The 22,359-nt window shown below is 45.6% G+C and overlaps 1 protein-coding gene across 1 annotated transcript in view; it reads left to right on the top strand.

Moving 5' to 3' along the window:
- NUP133 (nucleoporin 133) overlaps nucleotides 1–11,397 on the top strand; it is a 1,584,091-nt gene extending 1,572,694 nt beyond the window's left edge. Inside the window, exon 26 of the mRNA XM_085611954.1 lies at nucleotides 11,160–11,397. Coding sequence (XP_085468080.1) covers nucleotides 11,160–11,293 — 134 coding nt within the window. The 3' untranslated portion in view covers nucleotides 11,294–11,397. The remainder of the gene's footprint in view (nucleotides 1–11,159) is intronic.
- Nucleotides 11,398–22,359: the final 10,962 nt, after the last annotated feature.

Raw genomic sequence — 22,359 nt, 5'->3', positions numbered from 1 at the left:
GACGGCAGCCACTTCTGCCTTGGGAAGAGGAGTGCCTCTGAATGACATCTGTCAGGCGGCCACGTGGGCAACACTACTGCCTGGACAGCCAAGTCCGGAGAGACGGCTTCTTTGGACGTTCTGTTCTCCAGGATTTTCTGGTGTGATCTTGGTTCGCAGACCCCCTGCCGGGCTTGGTATTGCTGGGGTATCTATTCTAAGGTAAGGAATCTATAACTAACCTGTTTCTTTCAGATGCACAAGTTACTTACCTCCGGTAACGACATATTTGTAAGAAACATTAGTTAGTTATAGATTCCTTACCGCCCCACCCATCCTCCCCGTTCTGCGAACTGATTTCTAGGGTTAAGGATATCCTTTCAGGGCCCTAGTTTTGTGCATCAATGGTCAGTGTCTTGCATGGCTCTGCGTTACTGGCGGGAAAGTTGTGTACAGAATTGACGTCAGCACGCGAGTGCAGCGTCTAAGTAGCTGCCGCGGTATCATCCCAGCGACCACGACACGGGCGACGAACGCGGAGCCGACAGATGCCACCTTCCGACGCGCAAAGGTACTGCTGATGAAAAATCTTTCCGGATCCAGTCTAGCGCCTGCGGATAATTCGAAGGTAAGGAATCTATAACTAACTAATGTTTCTTACAGATATATCGTTACCGAAGGTAAGTAACTTGTGCTTTGCAGCTTGTTGTGCTGTAGGTTCACATGTTCTGCAAATGTTTCAAGTTGTGTTTCTTTGAAAAATATTTTTTTGTACTGTGATGACATGTGGTACGTCACCCGAAGCATACAATGCACCAAATAAAGACTTCAGCTTATGTTGTGTTTTCTCCGTTTGGGACAGCATAAGTAGTTGTAGAGATGTAAACTAGAAAAGCGGCTGTGCTGGTAGAGAAAAATGTATGTTCCAAAATATTAAACGTCTCACTAGGATCTTGCATTCGGGGAGGTGGGTGGGTGCAGGTAAATCTACAGAACAACAAGCTGTGATCTGATTTTTACAGGTAATGATGTTTTCCATTGGCAGCATGTGCAGATCATTTGCTGTGCATAGACTGTGGAGCTGTACCCATCCCCCCTAAAAAAATAACTTGCGAGCGGCAGCGATAGACATTTGGAATAAAGATTTTAGTACGGTTTCCCTGATTTAGGCTTCAGGTCAGTCATTAAGGTCCTCACTGTAAGGCCTATTGAATCTGTGGATAGTAGATCATGCCACAGCTTTACAGATGTTTGCAAGTGGAATGTTACCCAGGAAAGCCATATTGGCTCTCTTCTTTCAAGTTGAATGTACCTATGCCCTAGGCATTGAGTGTTGTGTGCATACATTTGGGTTTGGCATAACAAACTTGAATGCATCTGATAATCAACCTAGCAAGTTCCATTTTAGAAATTGCTTTCCAAAATGAGGCTGACCAAAAGCAACAAAGAACTGCTTGTTGAAGCATTGCCCACACGCACTCCACTAAATGCGTTTATCGTTCTTTTGGGATTGGCAGAACATCAGTGTTTTGAAGACTTAACCTAAGCAACTCTTTATTAATCGTCAATCACAGCCCTTAGAGAAGGAAAACTACTTTGCCACTGTGGCGAGAGAGGCCTCTTAGAGAAGCATATTCAGATTAGATCTTAAGTGTATTTCTCACAGGCTGATGGAGATTTCTGAGCCCCCTGGTTAATTAACCGAGTCTGTCCTACTAATATACCTTAGGAGGCTTCTATATCCAATGCCTTTTCTAATTTACATCCCCACACCCACAGATCATGAATCAAGAGGTTGGACAACTTAGTGTGGACAGCAGGTTTGGCATTTCCCTGGTTAGTGATGGCTTTAACATTACAGGGAAAATGTTACCTAGCTACAGTTTCCGTCTTTGCTTGTTCTCCTGGAAGGTCTTTAAAATGAAATTAGTTTTCAAGTTTTTGAAATATTTGAATTCTTTTCACCAAAACACCTATCCATGTTTGCAACCTTAACGTATTGTTGACATTTTTATGACTTATCCTTCGAGTTACCTTAATTCTGAACCTTAAGTTTCTGAACCTAAGGATTATATTATTGGTATTTTTTATTTTGGTTAGAAGGACAAACTAATAGCAAACGTTGTGTGTAGACCCTTCTTTCCTCATGTTTTTATTAGAAAAGGCCGTGTTCCGTGTGAAACCCTCTGTCCTGATGAGTGTAATTTAGGAGTTTCAACTTAACCAGAAAGTCCTTCTTTTGGTCTTTTTACCATCTACTCGTAAGGCAAAGGCAAGACATTGTTCAGCCTGCTTAAATCCTAAAAGTGATATGTCGTATATCTTTCTAGGAGAAAATTCCCTTTAGCAAGGCAATTAATTATTGATTCCTCTGTATGAAATGGGTGAATTAATGAGCAAACAAACTTATGCTTCCTGGCACATTATTCTGTGCATCAACTTGTGCTGCCAAATACTAAAGGCTCAATCAAAACAAACGAGTGCTTATTCTGCAACGGGTTCTGCGCCTCTTGTCACTCAAACTGAGGAGTGTCTCTGTAGGTGATTTGTGTTTTTTGCCACATTTTAACATTTTATGCTTTCACAAGCATTGTTGGCCGGATGGAGAGGCTAAAGATGAGATGAGGTTTGGTCAGAAAGTGCTTCAGCAATTTCATCTGTGGTGTTTTGATAAAACCTGCCATCACCTCCCCACGTCCCCCCACCTCTCCATGAGAGCTGCACAGTGGGTGTTGGCCACTAAAATTTACCAGCTATGGTTAGGATCAGAATCTCACACAACAGCCATGCAACCCATAAATTGCACACCAAATGCAATGCTTATGACCTCACAATATGTACTCCAATAAATAACACCGAAAAGTTAAATATAATTGAACAAAAACAACTGATCAAACTATACTACAGCCACAATCATCTGTCAACGTTGCAGTTGTTTCCTGCCCTTGCCTGCTCACAACCACCGAGGGTTCCATCCCCCAGGCTTTCACCCGCCTGGAGGCGCTGAAGCAGCACGCATCTCCCGCGCCAGGAGGTGCATAAAACCAGCCCCAGGCTCCCGCACTGCGGGAGCCCTCCAACGTTGTTTCCTGCCCTTGCCTGCTCACAACCACGGGGACTCCACCCCCCAGAGTTCCACGCGCCTGGAGGCGCTAAAGCAGCACGCATCTCCCCCGCCCGAAGGCGCATAAAACCGGCCCCAGGCTCCCGCAGTGTGAGATGCGCTGGCGGGCCCGTCCGCGCCCGGAGGAGCCCGTAGGAGGCAGGGCCATCCCCCTAAGGCAGGCATCTCTGATCCCCGGAGCAAAGGTCAGAGCTATCCCTCACTTTTTGTTACTCTGTAGAGCTCTATCGTACTGAAGTACCTAGAAGTTCTTTATCACTGTTTGAGGGTTGCTGCCTATCCTGCTCACTACGGACCTAATCTCCCCTTTTAATCCTATCAGCTGAGGTTGGACACTTATAGCTGGGCCAGTGAGCGGTCTGACTACGGCTAAAAAGTTTGCAAGTTTATCCTTGGGCTCCACCTGCAAACATAGGAAAGCGCACCTGTGTGGGGAAAAAACAACCGCAACACCCACAAATTTCAACGCCCAGTCAGCAAACTTCAACTGACAGGATGCTCCAGTGGGCACTAGGAGCAGTGGATACGGAAATTGAACTGACTGAAAGGCGCCTGTCTCTGAGCACAGATCTAGCTGTACCCCTTCTTAACCAGAATGCCTCATCCTCTCCACCAGTCCTGGTCGCGAACTCTCCTTTACCTCACCTAAGGTCACGCGCAATGGATCACGAGCCACCCAGCTGCAACCAGCATCAGGAATCTGTCCATCCTGGTCCAGCACGAAAATACAAATGCAAACCCACAGTAAGCGCGGGGTCCAAACACAACAAGAGCTCCGCAGACCATAGGGCGATTGATGACTTGGGAGAGGTTGAGATGGGGACTTTCTATAAAGGATTTATAGAGCAGCCATCCTGGGTAAACAAATTGATGATGGACTTCCAGGACCAAATGAGGGATATTGTAAAGGATGAATTTAATAATCTGATGGAGCGGGTAGACAAGCTTGCATCCTTGGTTGAAAGCTGGTTTGGTAAAACTGAGGCAATCTTAAGGGGGAATGAGCATGTAATTTATTCGAAAGTACAGACAACCTCTTCCACCACCCGGTTGGAACCCACAGTGACAAGCAACACGACCCTCATCTCAACCCATTAACACATTAGCCAGGAGGGAGTAAGTAAACGGCAGAGCAGCCTAACTAGACCAAGGATAGATGACACTGTTGACAGTCAGGGGCAATCTCAAGGGCCAGAGGCAGGGAGAAACCGCAGGTACCAGACAGTAAGGTCACTGGCTAGTGAACATTTTTCACAGGGGTTCAATTATAGAGGTGGTGCGAAGTCTGCCCCACAACAAGAAAACAATGAAACCAGTTCCACCCTGCCACGCATCAACCTACCCCCGGCCTCAACACCATACGTAATGATTCTAACTGGTGTTCCAGAGCTGAATGAGGGCTTTAGGGAATCCCACTCGGCACTTAAAAATAAATGTATATTTTGGCTAGCCAATTATTGACAATTTTCTTATAAGAACGCAGATGAAATACTGATGACACGTAGGGTGGGATGGGTGGGCTGGAAGCTGAAAGATGTTCCAGGGGACTATGTTGTGATCATTTTCAGGACCCCAACGGTTGAACAAGCACTTCTAGATGGAGACCTTCAAAGGGTAGATAAGGGCATTGGGTCCCTTCCATTGGGCTATTTTTACCCCCCAGGCCTCAACCCATTCAATAGAAGGCAGGATGGCTACAAGAAGGTGGTATGGAATCTGACTAAGCAACACCCTAATCTGGGACACAATCGACCCAGCCCACTACTCTATAACTTTCCTCTCTCTAATAGATTCGACCCTCTCGAATCAGTGGATTGACTCGTACGCACGGGGAACCCTCACGGGAGCTCCGACTCACTATGGGAGCCCGTGGGGGCTTAACTCAACAGGGGTCGTCCACACAGGGGCATGGGTTTCCCAAGCAGAATGGGGAAGAGCCTATCGTCCAGGTGGAGGGAGAGAGTGGAGCAGAAAACAGAGGTTGGAAGGCAGTCCCTAACATCCAAATTCTCCCCGATCATCCCCAGGAGGTCGCACGGGCATCTAACCACCAACAGATGGTGACCGCAAACCCCCCTGATAACACAGCTGCCCACCCTGACATCAGCAATGGCACACAGACGGTTGGGTTGGAGGTGACAAACCCACTGCCTCAAGGTCACGCAGCGAAGCACAGCGTTCAGCTACCTATCTCAGAACCTCCCATGGGCCCTCCCAAGTTGCAGCTCATTTCTTGGAGCATGGCAGGTCTCACCTCCAAACTGACTAACCCAGAATGAGGGTCATTCATAGCACAACACAAGATCTGCATGTTTCAGGAAACATGAGCCATGGCGGACAAACACAGAGTGGGTTATGCCTCATTTAGCATAACAGCTACTAGTGTCGGTAGGGGCAGGCCATCGGCGGGTCTCTGCATTTGGGTTGGTGTCCATCTGGGCTGTGTTGTGAAACAGATAGAGACACCATCACGCAACATTCTTAGTATTTTCCTGACCTTCCCTACAAAGATCAGAATTGCCCTGATAAATGTTTACTCGCGTCCGGTCCGTTATGGCCAAGAATCACCAACTCTTGACCAACTGACCGCCCTAATCCTGACAATTCCAGATAACTTCTGGGTCATCACAGGCTAGGATTTTAACTGTCAGTTTGAACCACTGAATGGCCTGACCACAGGAAACCCAAGCAATGAGGATCTCTATGGGGCCATTCCAGAGCCCAATATTCCCCCAGCTCAGGCGTTGTCTCCAATAGCTGTGCAGATGAACACCCTTACAATGAACTTCTATTAAGAGCGTGCAATGGTCGCACCAAATCCGCCACACCGGGGCACCACACCTTTAACAGACCGGGGCAAACATCTATCATAGATTATATTCTGGTAGATACAAAATCCTGGCATAGGGTGCTAGACTTTAAGATCACGTCCCGCTTTGACAGTGACCATAACGCTCTTATATTAGAGGCAATCCCACAGGGTGACAAGAATGCACCTGAAACATCATCATCTTCTGATCCTAGATTAAAATTGAGCAACTGCAGGAGCAGAGTATGATGGGGCGATCTTTGCCAATCCCAAGAAAAGCTGGCCTCATTATACCAAACAATCATCCCTTTTCTTATAACAGTGAAACAACTCACCTTGAATAATGGGATCCCAAATTCTCTCCCCGAAATCTATAATAATCATCAAAATCTATGAACCACTATGGCTAATATTTTCAACCCCAATAAAACATCTAGGGGTGCTAAAAATTCTCGACACCCATGGTACCATGATAGCTGCCGATGGCTAAGGCAGATCTCATTGCTGCAATTAAACATAATGACAGGGCATTAATCAGAGAGAAAAGGGCATCTCACAAAAAAGTCACCATGAATGCAAAAAGAAGTTGGGAAAACCCTGAAATGGGACACCCTGAGAAGTGCCTTAAGTTTGCATGACATGAAGTCTTTTTGGAATGTGGTTAACACGGGATCCCAGGAAGGCATATGGGCCATAGAACCCAACATGGAGGAGAACGAATGGAAGGCACATTTTGAATCTCTGTACGTAAGGGGGGTGGATTAGAGGGGGCCAGTGGATAATACGTGCACGCCATATGAGACAACCTTACCAACTGCCCCCCCTATTACCCTCAAAGAGATAATAGTTGTAATAGGTAGGATCACACCATCTAAGGCCCCAGGGCTCGACAAGATCCCTGGAGATCTTTTTTGTTCTGAACCCGCTATCTGGGCTCTTTACTTGTGGTCTTTGTTCAACGCCATTCTCCAGGGAATGGCGATCCCAACACTTGGGCAGGAGCCGAAATCATACCCACCTTCAAAAAGGGTTCTCCGCTTTTCCCTGTTAAGTACCGCCCAATCAGTCTCACTGATGTCAGTCAAAAAATATTTGATCGCGTTCTCCTTGGTCCCTGGAGAGTTGGATGGATGAGCATTATGTTCTTAGTCCCCTCCAAGCTGGGATTAGAGCAAAGATACCAACAATTGACCACGTCAGATTACAAATGCCATTCTGGAAATCTGTTCTTATAGAAGTTGGCAGCCTCTATTTAATTTTTGTGGACCTTAAGTCCGCATTTGACCTGGTCTCGAGAGGAAAACTATGGGCACTCCTATTAGAGATGGGTGTTCCACCATATCTCTGCCACCAATTGGAACGCCTCCATGAAGGCAATCATGCCCAAATTAGGTTTGGCAAAAATTGTGAAATAACCGCCCGCTGCCAGTGGAAAGAGGTGTACGCCAAGACTGTGTCCTGGCCCAACACTTTTTTGCCTCTTTATCAATGGCTTACTAGAGTCATTGATTGCAGGGAATGACATCGACGCCCCCAGGCTTCCAAATAGCAAAATACCTGCGATGATGTTTGCGGATGACACCCTCCTCCTCCTCTCTAAATCACCTATGGGAATCTAAAGATCTTAGTGCCTTTAGTAGGAAAAGGGGTTTGGAGCTCAACCTGCAAAAAAACAAGTATATGGTGGTCAATGCAAACAATAGTACCCGGCCCAATCTCCGTCTAGATGGGAACCTGCTAGAGAGGGTGTCCAACTTGGAGTACCTCTTGATCACGCTCACAAAAAAATTGGACTGGGGTGCTCAAATACAGATAGCAAGCCTAAAGCTGGCACAGACAACGGGGGGGGGGCTAACAAAGGTACTTCGGAGCTGCACCCATAAATCCATAGGCCGGGCAGTGGGAATATATAAAGTACAAGCCAGGGGTGCTGCCCTGTACGGTGCCGAAATCTGGGGTCATCGTCCCCTGGGCTCCCTAGTGAGCATCAAGAACTCCTTTGCTAGGCAACTGTTGGGTCTTCCCTCTAGCTTCCCATTGACGCCACTTAGAATGGACCTGGGGATTAGACCAATTGCGGATGAAGCCGCCCTTAGACCCCTTTTATTTTGGCGGCACCTGTGGAGCACTCCTGAACTGGCCGCATATAGGGAGGAGCTGAGTGAAGGGCTGAGTCTTCAGGGTGCGGGCAAACTTGCCTGGCTGGCACACATTAGGAATACCTGTGTCGCCATGGGGAGAGGCAACCTGTGGTCTAACCCAGAGGAAACCTCCCTTGTTACTCCTAGGAAGGTCCTGATGGAGAGTTATAGGGAGCACAAACTAACTCGGGTACTAGGGAGCCCCTTAGTCGGCCGATTAACACTCAAGTTTTTAGAAGTAAAAGCACATTATAGACTAGAACTGGCTTTGGACGATATCCAGCCATTCTTGGCCAAGAAATTGTACTTACAGTTCAGACATGGGGTGCTCCCGTTGTATGCATTTACCAGCAAGTGGGCGGACTCACCCGCTTTGGGCTGCTCAGCTTGTAACAACATAGAGGGTACAGACACTCATTTGATATTTTTCTGTCAGGAATATAAAAGGGCAAGGACTCGATGGCTCCTCCAGTTATGCAGTAATTTGGCATCCAGACACTGTGGAGAGGTTTATAGGCTATTGAAATATGACACATATCCACCCATCGTTTTTTCCTTGCACGGTTCTTATTCTCAATGTGGTGCACTCGCAGTGCCATTCTAAAGAAGACCCCCTAGTTCTGGGCAATGTACTGTTTTATACCTTTTATAATCGGCCCAGATTACTGTCTTATCTGTGATATATATTTAAACTACAAGAAATTATTCCAGGACCTTTTTAATTTTTTTTTTTTATATATATAATGTTCTACATAGTCTTCTTTATTCTCCTTAATAGGATTGTCCTATGATGCTAGATGAGGGCCACCTTGACTGTAATGGAATCGGTAGAATGGGTCTATCGCAATGGCCTTGTTGCTATCTAGGTTCTGCACACGCACTTTACAGCTTATGGTTCCAGAGCAATGTAAAAACTTCAGATGTAATGCACTTCAGATGTAATGCACAAATATTTTACAGAAAATATTTCCTTATGATTTTATTATCAACGTAAAAGTTCATAGTTGCCTAAGTACTTATTCTATAGAATGTTTACTTAGAATAGAGTTTGGACCGTCCGTCCAAATGGCCATCTATTGTTCATGTATAGGCATCCTACTAAATGTATTCTTTCAAATTAATGCAATAGCTTCTAGATTGCCTGTACAATGCACATGCACTTTATGATTCCCCCATTCAAATAATAGCTCTGGGCTGTGAGGTGAGTTAGCGGGGCATCTTAGATGATCTGGTAACATGATTGTAAATTTAAACTTCTAATGACCCATTTGGTGCCCCCTCCTGTGCAATGTCCTTGCCATGGTAATGGCCTTGGAGTCGCCTAGGATTTGCACATGCACTTTATTGACTACGGTTTCAGAACAATTTAAAAAAATTATTTGATTCTGATGTACTGCACAGGCACTTTACTGAAAATAATCTCTTAAGAATTTTTAAGCAATGCAAAAATGCACAAGCTGCCTAAATATTCATTCTATAGAATGTGCACACAGCATAGAGTTCTTTGAGTTCACCGAAATGGTTTCCTTTTACTAGCATACAGGCATTTTGTTATATTGAATTTTTCAAATAATGCAAATGCCTCCAGATTCCCTGCATACCGCACATGCACTTTATGATTCCCTCACGCAACTAACAGTCCTGGGCTTTGGGGCGAGCAAGCGGGACTTTGGAGAGGACTATGTAACACGATTTCAATTTAACACCTTTAATTGGTGCCTCTCCCAGTGGAACGGTTAATGTTATTGAGTTAAATGTAATGTATTGTATTTAATTTGTGCTTTCATGGCCACACTGGCCGAAATAAAGTTTTTTTGATGATGATATGATGAATTCTCATCTTTATGATGTTTTACAACATTTGTATTTGCATATGTTTCATTAAGGGTATTTTTAATGAATTTTAAGGTGGTATAACAAAGACAATCCTAACTTCAGTTTAGTAGTGGCGGCAAACAGGTGCAACGTTCTGTTGCTTATGTGAATTTATTGAAAAAACATGTACCACATAAAAGGTCCAAGCATTTGGGCGAAAACCTTGCTCATGACCTTAGATCATTTCCTGATAGGCACCTTTTGTAAACATGGACATAGAGGAAAGACAAACGTGGTACATGGTTTTCCAATAACCTCATATAAGCAAAACACCATGAGACCCTTTTTGTATGTATGTGGGGGAAGTGGCGGCCTTCTCCATTGGGTGGCACCTGCTCTACAAGTCCTCACAGTGACTTTCTGTTGTTGGTTGGCTCTGATGTGTATATATAATGTTATTTTTAAGAGGGCTGTAAAGCATTGCCTAGCAGCTCTAAACCACTTTCACACTTTATATGCCTTTTTTTCCTTTCTGTTTTTCATATTCAAGTTACTGATCTAACATGGGTTCCCATCATGTTAGGTTGGCAGATTAAATGGCCATCAGCTTCAAGATACAGGTTCACGCCACGTGTGCTTGCGTTTCAACTCTGGTTGGTATCTTGGGATGGGTTTTCCTAATTAGGAAATCTATTCCGAAATCACCATTGCATGCATGTGTGTGCGCCTTCAGATATCCACATGCATACGATTGTAAAAAAAGCCATGGCAAAGTCAGTAGCTCAGCATTTAAATGCCGAGACATACTGGATTTGCCACTTTCGGGTCGAGTTGTTGGCATTTGTGGGTGGCCCACACTGTGTGCATTCAAATCCAAGCTAGTTAGTGTAGCTCAGTCCACTATTGTAGTCCGGGATGGGTGTGTCATTACATATAACCCCAATCCTTGGTCCTATGCATGCTTGTATGTTTAGGTTTTCAGCACGTTTGAAGGGTTAGATATTTTCTAATCATAGCTATAATCACATGTAAGACACTCCTGCCTTAGAAAGTTTGTCTGCTGTACTTTCCATCCCATGCTACCCGGTCATAAACACTCTGGGTAGTAGCTGTCATTGTTGTACCGATCTCTGCACCCTTTTTTGAGCACTGTGCACCGTCACTTTTTGAGTTGAATGACGTCTTATCTTTGTCATATTACTTACCATTGTGTCAGGCAGCTTGCCCAAATGTTTATCTTTTGTGTGTTAATATGTATGTAATCTACATACAATGTGTTTTTATGTTGCAGGGGTTGTCCTTAAAGATTATCTGCCAGAAGTGAAAGACGTGTTACAAGCAGAGGAACTTGGAAACCTGAGATCCAATCCCTACTTCGAATTTGTGCTTAAGGCAAATTATGAACACTATTCTCAGGGACAATAATAAGCTGCTAGAATTTTACCCTTCAGACATTTAGTGACTAGGTGAGAATTTTGTCAGTTAGATTCATGCATTTACTTTTGTAATAAAGCATATTATGTACAGCAGCGATTTTGTTTTGTGATTTATTTTACCTGAAAGGTTATATTTGTGCTTAGCCAGTGGTTTTCATAAATAGCATTCACGTTTTCATATAAAGGCTACCCCATCACTCATCTTTAATGAATGCAGGTAAACCACTCTTAACAGAGAATACTATCCAAGCCAACTTTAGACGTCTCATCGTGCCGATGTAATCTATACAGAGTTCCATCTCTGTGGTATTTTCTTTAAGACTCCAATCTGAAAGAAACACGTTAGTTAGATTCCTTACCTTAGAATATCCCCAGGCGTCAGGCTGGATCCGGAAAGATTTTTTGTCAGCAATACCCTTGCACGTCGCTAGGCGTCGTCTGCGGTTCCGCGTCTGTCGTCGACGTCGTGATCGCCGGGATGATGTCGTCGGAGTACTTAGACAACGCCCTTGCGCGCTGACGTCAGTTCTTCTTTTTTCCGCGCCAGTAAACGCAGATCCGGGAAGAGCATACCCTTTAGTCACGTTTTGACTAACATTTTTGAACTTTTTTGGTTCCTCTTTTGAGTCGACCTCGACTCCTGGTGCCGGTAGGGATGCCCAGGTTCAAGCCGTGCGACGCCTGTCACCGACTGATGTCGGTTACGGATCACCACCGTCGGTGTCTCTACTGCCTTGGGGCTGACCATGATGCCAAGCCGTGCCCCGACTGCCGGGTCTTGACCTCGAAGGCTAGGCGGGAGCGGTCCCGCAACCTCCTCAAGATCCGGCAGTCGGCTCAAGGTCCCGGTCGAGGAGGAGGTCGAGGGACCGGTCGCGGAGCCGCAGCCATCACCGCTCGTCGGGTTTGCAGTTCTCGCATTCAGGTAAGTCAAGGCACAGTAAGAAGTCGTCAAAGAAGCGGCATCACTCTTCTGACTCCCCTCGCCGGTCGCGTGACTCGGCTGAGGGTTCGGGTGGCGCCACCCGAGCGGCTCCGTTGGAGCCGCAGGAGTCGCATCCGGCCCCATACCCTCCGTTCCCTGGGCCTAATGCGACTCCGGGCGAGATCCAGGACTTTCTCGTGGCCAGGAGGAGTCTCGCTCTGCCGTCGAGGCCTGCCAGCGTGCTTCCGGGCCCGCAGGTCCGACTGGGAGGCCTAGCGAACCGGCGGCTCAGGCCCGGGTGCCGTCGTCGACATCGATCCCGACGCCGCAGGCCCCCGTGGGATCCAGGCCTGGATCCTGGTCGACATCGGTTGACCTTACGACTCCTCCGCCGGCGCCGACCTCTATGGTGCCGTGCTGTCTTCGGACGACGTCGTCCCCAGTTTCAGTCCGGGTCCGATGTCGGAGCGGCGCCGCCCGGCGTCGATGGATGAGCAATTCATCTACGCCCTATCTTGGACCTCAGGAGCATCAACGCCTTCCTCCGGAAGGGGAAGTTCAAGATGCTCACCTACGCTCAGGTTCTGGCTGCCCTCGACCCTGGAGGCTGGATGGTAGCGTTGGACTTGCAGGACGCATATTTCCACATCCCTGTCCTGCCGGCCCACCGGCGTTATCTGCGGTTCACGGTAGGCCACGAGCACTTTCAGTTTACCGTGCTCCCCTTCGGCCTCACCAGTGCCCTTCGGGTGTTCACAAAAGTGATGGCGGTGGTCGCAGCTCATCTGCGCAGATTAGGGGTTCCAGTCTTTACCTATCTTGACGACTGGTTGTTGAAGGCGGGCTCGCCCCAGGCAGTCATCTCCCACCTCCAGACTACGGCCGACCTCCTGCATTTGCTGGGGTTCTCCATCAACGTGCCGAAGTCGCATCTGAGTCCCTACCAGAAGCTCCTTTTCATCAGAGCGGTTCTGGACTAGGCGCAGTTTCGGGTCTATCCCCTGAACAGCGGGTTCGGGATATTCAGGCTCTGATTCCGATCTTTCAGCCTTTTTCCCGAGTGTCGGTCAGGTTGGTGCTGTGGCTGCTGGGTCTGATGCCCTCCTGCATCCTGCTGCTACATCACGCCAGGTGGCGGATGCGGGCTCTGCAGTGGGACCTGAAGTTCCAGTGGGCTCAACATCGGGGCAACCTGTCCGACCACGTCCTGATCTCGGAGGGCAATGCAAGTGTTACATTCCATTCAGTATATGTAGATGCATAGCTTGTAAGCTCTTCCTTGTCCCTTTAAGTGCGTGCGACATGTGTACCTTTCATATGTGTTCCAAGTTCTCTTGGAATTCTCTTAATGTATGGTTCCACTTGGTTGAGGCAGTTGTATCTGTCCTTCAACTTAAGCGGATGCCTCTAGCCGTGCTGGAATAAAATTAACTTCTATTCATGAAGATTCCTGGATTTATTGGACCTTAATATTGGCGACGATTACTCCTGCCTTTACTCAGCACGGGAGCGGAGAGTAACCCACGGAAAGAAAAAAGGGAGTAGGTTGTCTTTCGTTTGAGGAGGAAAAGAGGTGAAACCTCATTGGACCATGAACGCTTACTTCGGTGAAATTATCGTAACATGAGCTTAATGGACCTTGTGTGTTGATGTTTGCAAAATTTTGGAGGTAAAGGTGTGATTAACAGCAGCGGTAGCGGTGAGTGAATCGTCATTTTCACTAGCCTCATTCAAATGTTACCGCCCACGCATTACCTCACCTCATTATAGAATTTATGCGCGTCATTTTTTGAGGTCGTTGAGTTTACATTGTAATTTTGGAAATATCACAGATGAAATGATACGCGATCAAATTATTGTCCATGTCAAGAATAAAAAGATTCAAGAAAAGTTATGGGTCATGGGTAATCCCAAACTTGATAAAGCGATCGCTATAGCAAAATCCACTGAACTGTCGGAGAAATGGATGGTTGTTGTGAATTCTAATTCAAATAAACCTACTACAGAACAGGAAATTTGTGTTGTTAAACCAAAAAATGAACTTAAGTCTGATACTCAGCAAGGAAAATTTCAATCTAAATATAGCATCAATAAAAAATATGACTCATCCACTAAGTTTATTGCATGTTACAGATGTGGAAGCAGATCTCATGTTGCTTCTTTCCAAGGAGGTCCTGCGATAAATAGGGAATGTAAAATATGCGGCAGAATGGGACACTTCAGCAATGTGTGCAAGGACAGACGTTACAATAACCATGCACTCACAGTTGCTTCTAGTAGTTCGGATGCAAACAAGGTTACCAGTATAAGTGATGTTCAGGAACATAATAGAGGTCATGTGGTGTCAATTTTACATAACGGACCAGAAAAAGAAAATCTCATGAGTTCTCCTAAACGTACTTTTCAAATTTGTGGTGTGGTTTTAAATCTCATGGTAGACTCAGGATCACCATGGACTATCCTCACTTTACAGTACTTCCAAGAAAAGTTGCTAAATGTATGTGATTATAATGACTTACAACAATCTGACATTCATGCTGAAAGTTTCGATGGTTCGAAAATTGATATGGAGGGTTTTTTTTCCATGTTTCACTGCACTTTAAGGGAAGGCCTTCTTATATTAAATTGTACATCGCTGTAAAAGGCGTAAATGTTCTAGGATGGCGAGACCAGTGGAAGTTAGGTATAACCCTCAATCCACGAGCTGAAAACCCAGTTTCTCTGTGTGATGATTTAGAAGTGGCCACACTTAACATAGAGATGGAAAACTTAGAAAGAGATATGACAACGTTTTCTGTGATAAACTGGGAAAATTAAAACATTTCTCACATAAAATTGTGTTGAATGCTAGTCCTATTAAACAGAAATTGAGGGGAGTTCCTATTAACGTTCGAGATGAACTCAAAGAGATGCTTAAAGATTTATTAGATGAGAATATCATTGAGCCCATCGAATCCTCTGAGTGGGTTTCACTCATTGTTTTGGTACGCAAACCTGACCAAAAGTTGCGTGTGTGTGTTGATTTAAGGGCGTTAAACTCTAATATTGTGATAGATTGCCACCCTCTCCCCAACATCAATGAACTGGTTTCATTATTTGATGGTGCGCAAATATTCTCTACGTTGGATCTAAGGTCTGCTTATCACCAAATTGAACTTACAGATGAATCAAAAAAATTCACTGCCTTTATCACCCCTCTAGGTCTTTTCCAATACAAGAGAATGCCTTTTGGGCTGGCATCAGCAGCCTCGGTTTTTCAAAGAGTAATGTTTCAGAGATATTGACACCTACGTCAAATGCTGTCAAGATGACATTTTAATATTCTCTAAAAATGTAGTAGAGCATGAATCGCATTTCAACGAAGTATGCAAGAGGTTTGAGAATAGTGGCCTTACTCTTAAGGCGCACAAATGTAAGTTATTCAAAGCATCTGTTGAATACTTAGGGCATACTTTATCAGGTGAAGGTTTGATACCTAAGAGATCTAATGTTGAAGCCATTTTAAATGCCCCAGCTCCCATAAACAAAGACCAGTTATTATCATTTTCAGGTATGTGTGAGTACTACAGTAAATTTGTAGAAAATGTTGCTACTAAAATGGAGCCCTTGAGAATGTTATTAAGACAGAAAGTTACCTATGAATGGAGGGATGAACCACAAAAAGCTTTTGCAGCTATCAAAAATGATATCATTAATGCTCCCACATTAAAACCTTTTCGCATGAGAAGAGAATGCATTATAACAGTTGATGCCAGCTTATATGGTTTGGGCGCTGTGTTATCTCAAAGGGATGGTAAATATGAATGGAATGTGGCGTTTTCTTCAAGAACTCTGAATGAAACTGAACGCAAATATGCAGTCATTGAGCGGGAATTGCTTGCGTGTGTATGGGCAGTTGACCATTATAGAATTTATGTGGGGCAGCAAATTTTTACTCAGGACAGACCACAAACCACTTGTTCATATACTGTCAGCTGGAGGAGGATGGAACTCCACGGCCAGAATTGCCCGTTTGGCCTCAACACTTCAAGAATATAATTTTACAGTTGGGTATGTTCCTGGGAAAAAAAATTTAACTGCTGATTATTTATCACGGTTGCCGTGTAGTGATGATGAGAGTAGGGTAAACGTGGTTAAGGAATTAGATTTTGTCCTGGGCATTAATGATGTTATGCCCTCACAATATCAAGATATCACCGAACAGAAATGGAAGGAATGTCAAATCAATGACGATAGGTGGTGGGATCTCATGAAGTTTGTGAATGAGGGTTGGCCAAGAAGGTGCAACGTGAGGTCGGATTTGTTGTCCTTCTGCAATGTGGCAGATGAAATATTCTGTGAAGGAGATTAGGTATTCAAAGCGGGTAAGTGCATTCCGCCGAAAGGAATTCAAGATTTGATTCTCAAGTTGGCACACAAGACACACCCTGGTATTTCTGCTATGAAGAGGTTGATTAGGTCTTATTTTTGGTGGCCTGGCATGGACAGATTTATTGATCGGACTGTTAGGGAGTGCCAGGAATGTTGTTCCAGTGACAAAATGTTAAAAACACATATTCCACCCCTCAAAACGGTGGAATGGCCGAATGAACCATGGCAGAAGGTGGCCTTTGATATTTCGGGTCCTTTTAATGTGTTACCCGAAAGTTCACGTTTTGCCCTGGTCATCATTGATTACCATTCTAAATGGCCTGAAGTAAAGTTTGTACCACAAGCAACTACTAGTGCAGTTATAAACTTCTTTAAGGAAGTTTTTGCAAGAGAAGGATGTCCCTCTACTTTGATTTCAGATAATGGAGTGTAACTCATTCCAAATGAGATGAAGAATTTTCTCAAATTGCTTACTTCCCTATATGAACCACACGAAAATGGTCAAGTTGAACGCTTTAACTGTGTACTCAAAGGTTTTGTCATGGAGGCCATTAAACAAAAAGGAAATTGGTTAAGTGTTGTTAGAGAACATTTGTGGGTCTAGCGCATTACTCCACATTCTACAGCTGAGGTCAGTACGTTTAAATTGCTTAAGGGTAGAAATCCAGCATCTGTGGTTTGTCCCTGGTGGTTTAGAGGGAAATGCAAAAATGTGTTTGAGAATAATGAATGTGTGCATGATAATGCTAGGAGAGTGGAACATAAACAAAATAAAACAAAAGTATGGTATAACAATAGATGGAGAACAAAAGAACATGGCTTCAAGGTTGGGGATTGGGTAAGAATATTAAGACCAGGTATTCTAAGCAAAGGTACAAATAAGTATGGAAAACCAATACACATCAAAATAATCTTTAAAAACAGCATAATTACTCAAGATGGTAAAGTTTAGAATGCTAGGAAGGTTGCCAAATGTCCTTTTCAATCACCCTCATGTGATGTTGCACATAAAGATGATGTCCACCAAATAGGTAACCAAAGTAATGGACAAACTTATGAATCGGTTGCGTCAAGAGTTACGTCTGACACCCTCACCAGAAATGCTGCTGGTTGGTTTGATGATTTTGTTTAATTTCATTTTTGTTTTTCTTTCAATATGGGGGATGTGTTACATTCCATTCAGTATATATAGATGCATAGCTTGTAAGCTCTTCCTTGTCTCTTTAAGTGCATGCGACATGTGTACCTTTCATATGTGTTCCAAGTTCTCTTGGAATTCTCTTAATGTATTGTTTCACTTGGTTGAGGCAGTTGTATCTGTCCTTCAACTTAAGCGGATGCCTGTAGCCGTGCTGGAATAAACTTCACTTCTATTCATGAAGATTCCTGGATTTATTGGACCTTAATAGCAAGGCAGTTGCAGTGGTGGCTCACGGACCGCGATTGGGTCAGTGGCAGATCCCTCTCCCTACCCCATCCCGAGCATGTAGTGGTGATGGATGTGTCCCTCCTGGGATGGGGGGGCCAAATAGGAGAGGCGGAGATCAAAGGCCTCTGGTCTCCGGTTGAGTCCCGGCTCCATATCAACCTATTGGAGCTGCGGGCGATCCGGCTTGCACTGAAGGCATTCCTTCCCTCTGTTCGGGGAAGTGTAGTGCAGGTGTTCACGGACAACACCACCGCCGTGGTCGCTTTTAGACTAACTTTTTGTCTACATTTTTAGTTTTGCTCCCAGTGTGCATAGGGCATGATGGCCTCTATTAAACCCTCAGGTTTCAAACCTTGTGGGATTGACAGATGTCTGTGTCTGACCCCCACCTGGTTTGTTTCCGGGAACTGCACAAGAAGTAGGGTGTGGTTGATATTTCCGCTACTTCATGATGCCAAAAAAAGACAGAGGCCTCCGCCCTATACTGGATCTGCGCCCTCTCAATGCCTTCCTGAAAAAAGAGAAATTCAAGATGCTTACATTGACTAAGGTTCTGTCTGCCCTGAATCCTCCAGACTGGATAGGATGCATCTTTGCAAATCCCCATCCTGCCATCCTACCGGCATTACCTGCAGTTCACAATGGACCACAAGCATTTCCATTTCGCTATGCTCCCCTTCGGCCCCTTGGATGTTCACCAAAATAATGGCAGTGGGTGCAGCCCATCTGTGGAGGTTAGGTGTGACAGTCTTCCCCAAGCTCAACGACTGGCTGTTCAAACGGGCTCGCCACTGGCAGTCGTTGCCCACCTCCACACTACATCGGGCATTTTGCATTTGCTGAGTTCACTATTGACAAGACAAATTTGCTCCTGACTCCATCTCAGACTCTTCCTTTCATTGTTGCCATTCTGTACACTGTGCATTTCTGCACCGTTCCCCTGAAGCGCAGAGTCCGGGAAATTCAGGCTAAGAATCTGATGTTATGGCCTTTATGCTGGACTTCAGTGAGACTGACTGTGAGGCTGCTACTTTGGTTCTCATGGCCTCCTGCATCCTGCTGATAAAGCATTCCAACTGGCATATGCGGGTTCTGCACTGGGACCTGAAGTCCCGATGGGGAGAATCTCTTCAACCTGGTCCAGGTATCAGAAGGAACTGCTAACGATGTGGAAACAAACTGCAGTAGTGGCTGACGAACCTTCCCTTCCTCCTCCAGAGCTGACAGTGGTGACAGATGCATCACTCTTGAGTTGGGGGCGGCCATCTGGGAGAGGTGGAAATCCGAGGACTCTGGTCTCCGATGAAGTCCAAGCTTCACATCTATCTTCTGGAGCTAAGGACGATTCGCTTGTCATTGAAAGCCTTCTTTTCATGTGTCAGAGGAAGACTGGTTCAGATGTTCATGCACAACACCACTGCCGTGTACTATCGCAACAAGGTGGGGTCGTGGACCCTGTGCCAGGAGGCTTTGGACATCTACACTTGGCAGGAACATCAGGACATTTTTCTGGTCATTCAACACTTGGTGGGGTCATTGAACGCCAGGGCCGACTAACTCTGATGTCCATGCCTCTCTGATCATGAATAACATCTACATTCAGAGGTGGTGCAAGGTCTCTTCAGACATTGGGGATAACTTTGGTTAGATCGATTTTCCACCTCCGAGAACGCGCAGTCAGCACTTCTGCACATTGGAGTTTCCAAAGCGGATCTTGCTCAGAGACTCATTTTATCTTGAGTGAAATTCTGAGCTTCTGTATGCCTTTCCACCAGTACCACTCATGGCCCGAGTTCTCAAGAAGATCAAGACCGACTGGGCCCAATTCACCCTAGTGGCCTTGGATTGGGCATGCAGAGTATGGTATCCAGAACTCCTGAGCATGAGCATCTGTCCTCCGGTCAGGCTGCCCCTTCTGGAGGATATCCTGTCGCAACAGGGCAGGGTCCTGAATCCGAACCTGCTCCACCTTCGTATGGATACTAAGCAGAGACAGTTGAGGGTTCTCAATCTCCCCCCACCCCCCAAAGTTTATGATGTAATCTTGGTAGCCAGCTGTACTGACACTAAAACTATATACGCTTGCCATTGGAATAAGTTTGTGATTTGGTGTTCCTCGTGCTATGTTTACCCCCTTTCTGCTTCTCTTGATGAGGTTTTATTATTTGCTCTGTCTTTAGCCGGGCAAGGCCTTGCTCTGGGCACTGTTAAAGGTTATTTGTCCGCTATCTCCGCTATCATGCGGCTGCCGGATAAACCCTTCGTATTTAAATCACCCATTGTGACTTAATTTTTGAAAGGTTTGCAACATTGTTGTCGACTTACTCCCTTTGTGATGCCCAAATATGACCTCAATTGGTGAATATTTTAAGGTAGGAATCTGGGGCTAGCTTCTCTACCAGAAAAGGTGCTGACAGAAGTAACTTGTTCATCAGGTCTGAAGCACTGCCACCTGGCCCACCATTCACATTCTATCTGTTGGACTCCTGCCGGCATTGCATCTTCTTTGCATATGGGACTAGTGCCATGCTGATGCTGGGGTCGCCAAGTGTTGCATCGAGCCATGGTAGTGGTGAGGCAGATGCAGCCACTGCTCTGTGTGGCTGGTGCTGCTTCTACTGCTGCTGCACTAGAGTAGGTTTGGCTCACAGAGAAAAGAAGCAACATGTGGTGGTGAAATATGGTTCTGAGCCAGTTTTGCCATTGGGAAGCAGTAAGCCATAGTACTGGTGAGCTGCTCTCCAGTTAGCGGGTGCTGCTTCTCTAGATGTCCCACTATTATGTTCTCAGCACTCCGTGACAAGAAGCAGCAGTTTCTTGATCTTCATGCCTTTGAACCAATATCCCTAGCACCAGCAGCCGATGAGACACAGGGTAACCGTGCCTTGCCTGCATGGGGAGATGCCAGGCAAGTGGTATTCTTACACACTAAATCACGGCAGCCATTTGCCAAAGTGCAACTTGTCATAACACCAAACTTTTCAATGACGCTAGTATTCCAATGGCTGTGGATGGCCTCCGCAGGTTAAACAGCTTTGTGGCCATGAGAAGAACCGTGAACATGACCACTGAGGGCCACTTGTTCCATTTGAGACACCTTATCCAGCACTGCATCTGGGTATTGTAGTTTTGTGTTTAACATCACAACTATAGTTTTTTTTTTTTAAACTGTCTTTGAGGGGCTCCTGGCTGCAAGCCCGGGACTGGTTGAAGGTTCTCCACATGAGAACGGGCCACCTGTTGGCTAGGTTTCTTCACAGGGTTGACAACTCTGAGGCCAAGAACAAATAGGCTGGGCCACACACAGTCTATCACTTCAGACACTGGTCTTCGTGGACTAGTAAGGGTAGGCTCTCTTCAGACAAGGCAGTAGAGGAAGTGCAGTGTTTGTTAAACGCCAGGTGCACCTCTGATATACTTCTAAGTCTGGGGCAGCGGTAGTCAAATATTTGGCTCCCATTTTAAATGTCAGTAGATCTAGGGGCAGAGTCTGGCACATAGCAGGCTAGCAACTCAATGGCAAATAAAGCCGAGCCAGAACATGGCCTAAATCTTCTATATCAAAGTTAAGGAACATCCATTTTCTAAGCGATTCAAAACTGTTATTCTCCCTGACTTGGAAGAGCTTTGGTGGTGATTTGTCTAGACTGGACCAGCAGGTGCCCAATATACTCCAATGTCGTCATGTCCTCTAGAGGTGGCAATCCAGGTTGAGAGGTGGATTAAGCTGCCACTTTCAATGGCAGTCCGAGTAGCCATTATTAAAATGATTGTACTCCCTTGGTTCTTAAAACTCTTCCTTAATATCCCAATCTTGCTCCCAAACTCCTTTTTTCAAACATTACACAGTTACCTGCTGCGTCTCATCAGGGCGGGTCACAGGCCCGAGTGAGGTGGGATATCCTGATCTTATCGTATGACAGAGGGGGTCTAGGCGTTCCAGACCTGCAGTTAAATTCGGTGCCAATATGCGCATAGGTAGTACTATACTAACGCTCGCATTCCCTATCTGAAGCCGGAACTAGATCAGCTACAGGACATTCCAGACTCGGCCTTGTTGCCCTGGGGTATTCCCCTGGATCCCACTGAAATTGACTGTTGCCACGGCATGTTGGGCGTGGCGTACATTGCGGTGCAAACTTGAGTTGGCAGTCTTCATTCTCCAATGCTTCCTTTGGAGGATAACCCGTGGTTACCATTAACCAGCGAACCCCTTATAAAGCGTATGCCGTGACAATATAACATTCGCACCGTCGGAGACCTCTTCCCAGATGGGCATGTAATTTTATTGTATTGTATTGTAATTGCATTTATATAGAGCTTACTACCC

The sequence above is a fragment of the Triturus cristatus genome, chromosome 6, assembly GCF_964204655.1.
Source record: "Triturus cristatus chromosome 6, aTriCri1.1, whole genome shotgun sequence".
Taxonomy (NCBI): domain Eukaryota; kingdom Metazoa; phylum Chordata; class Amphibia; order Caudata; family Salamandridae; genus Triturus; species Triturus cristatus.
Note: the sequence above shows the minus strand (reverse complement) of the source record. Positions and strands in the feature narration are given on the sequence as shown.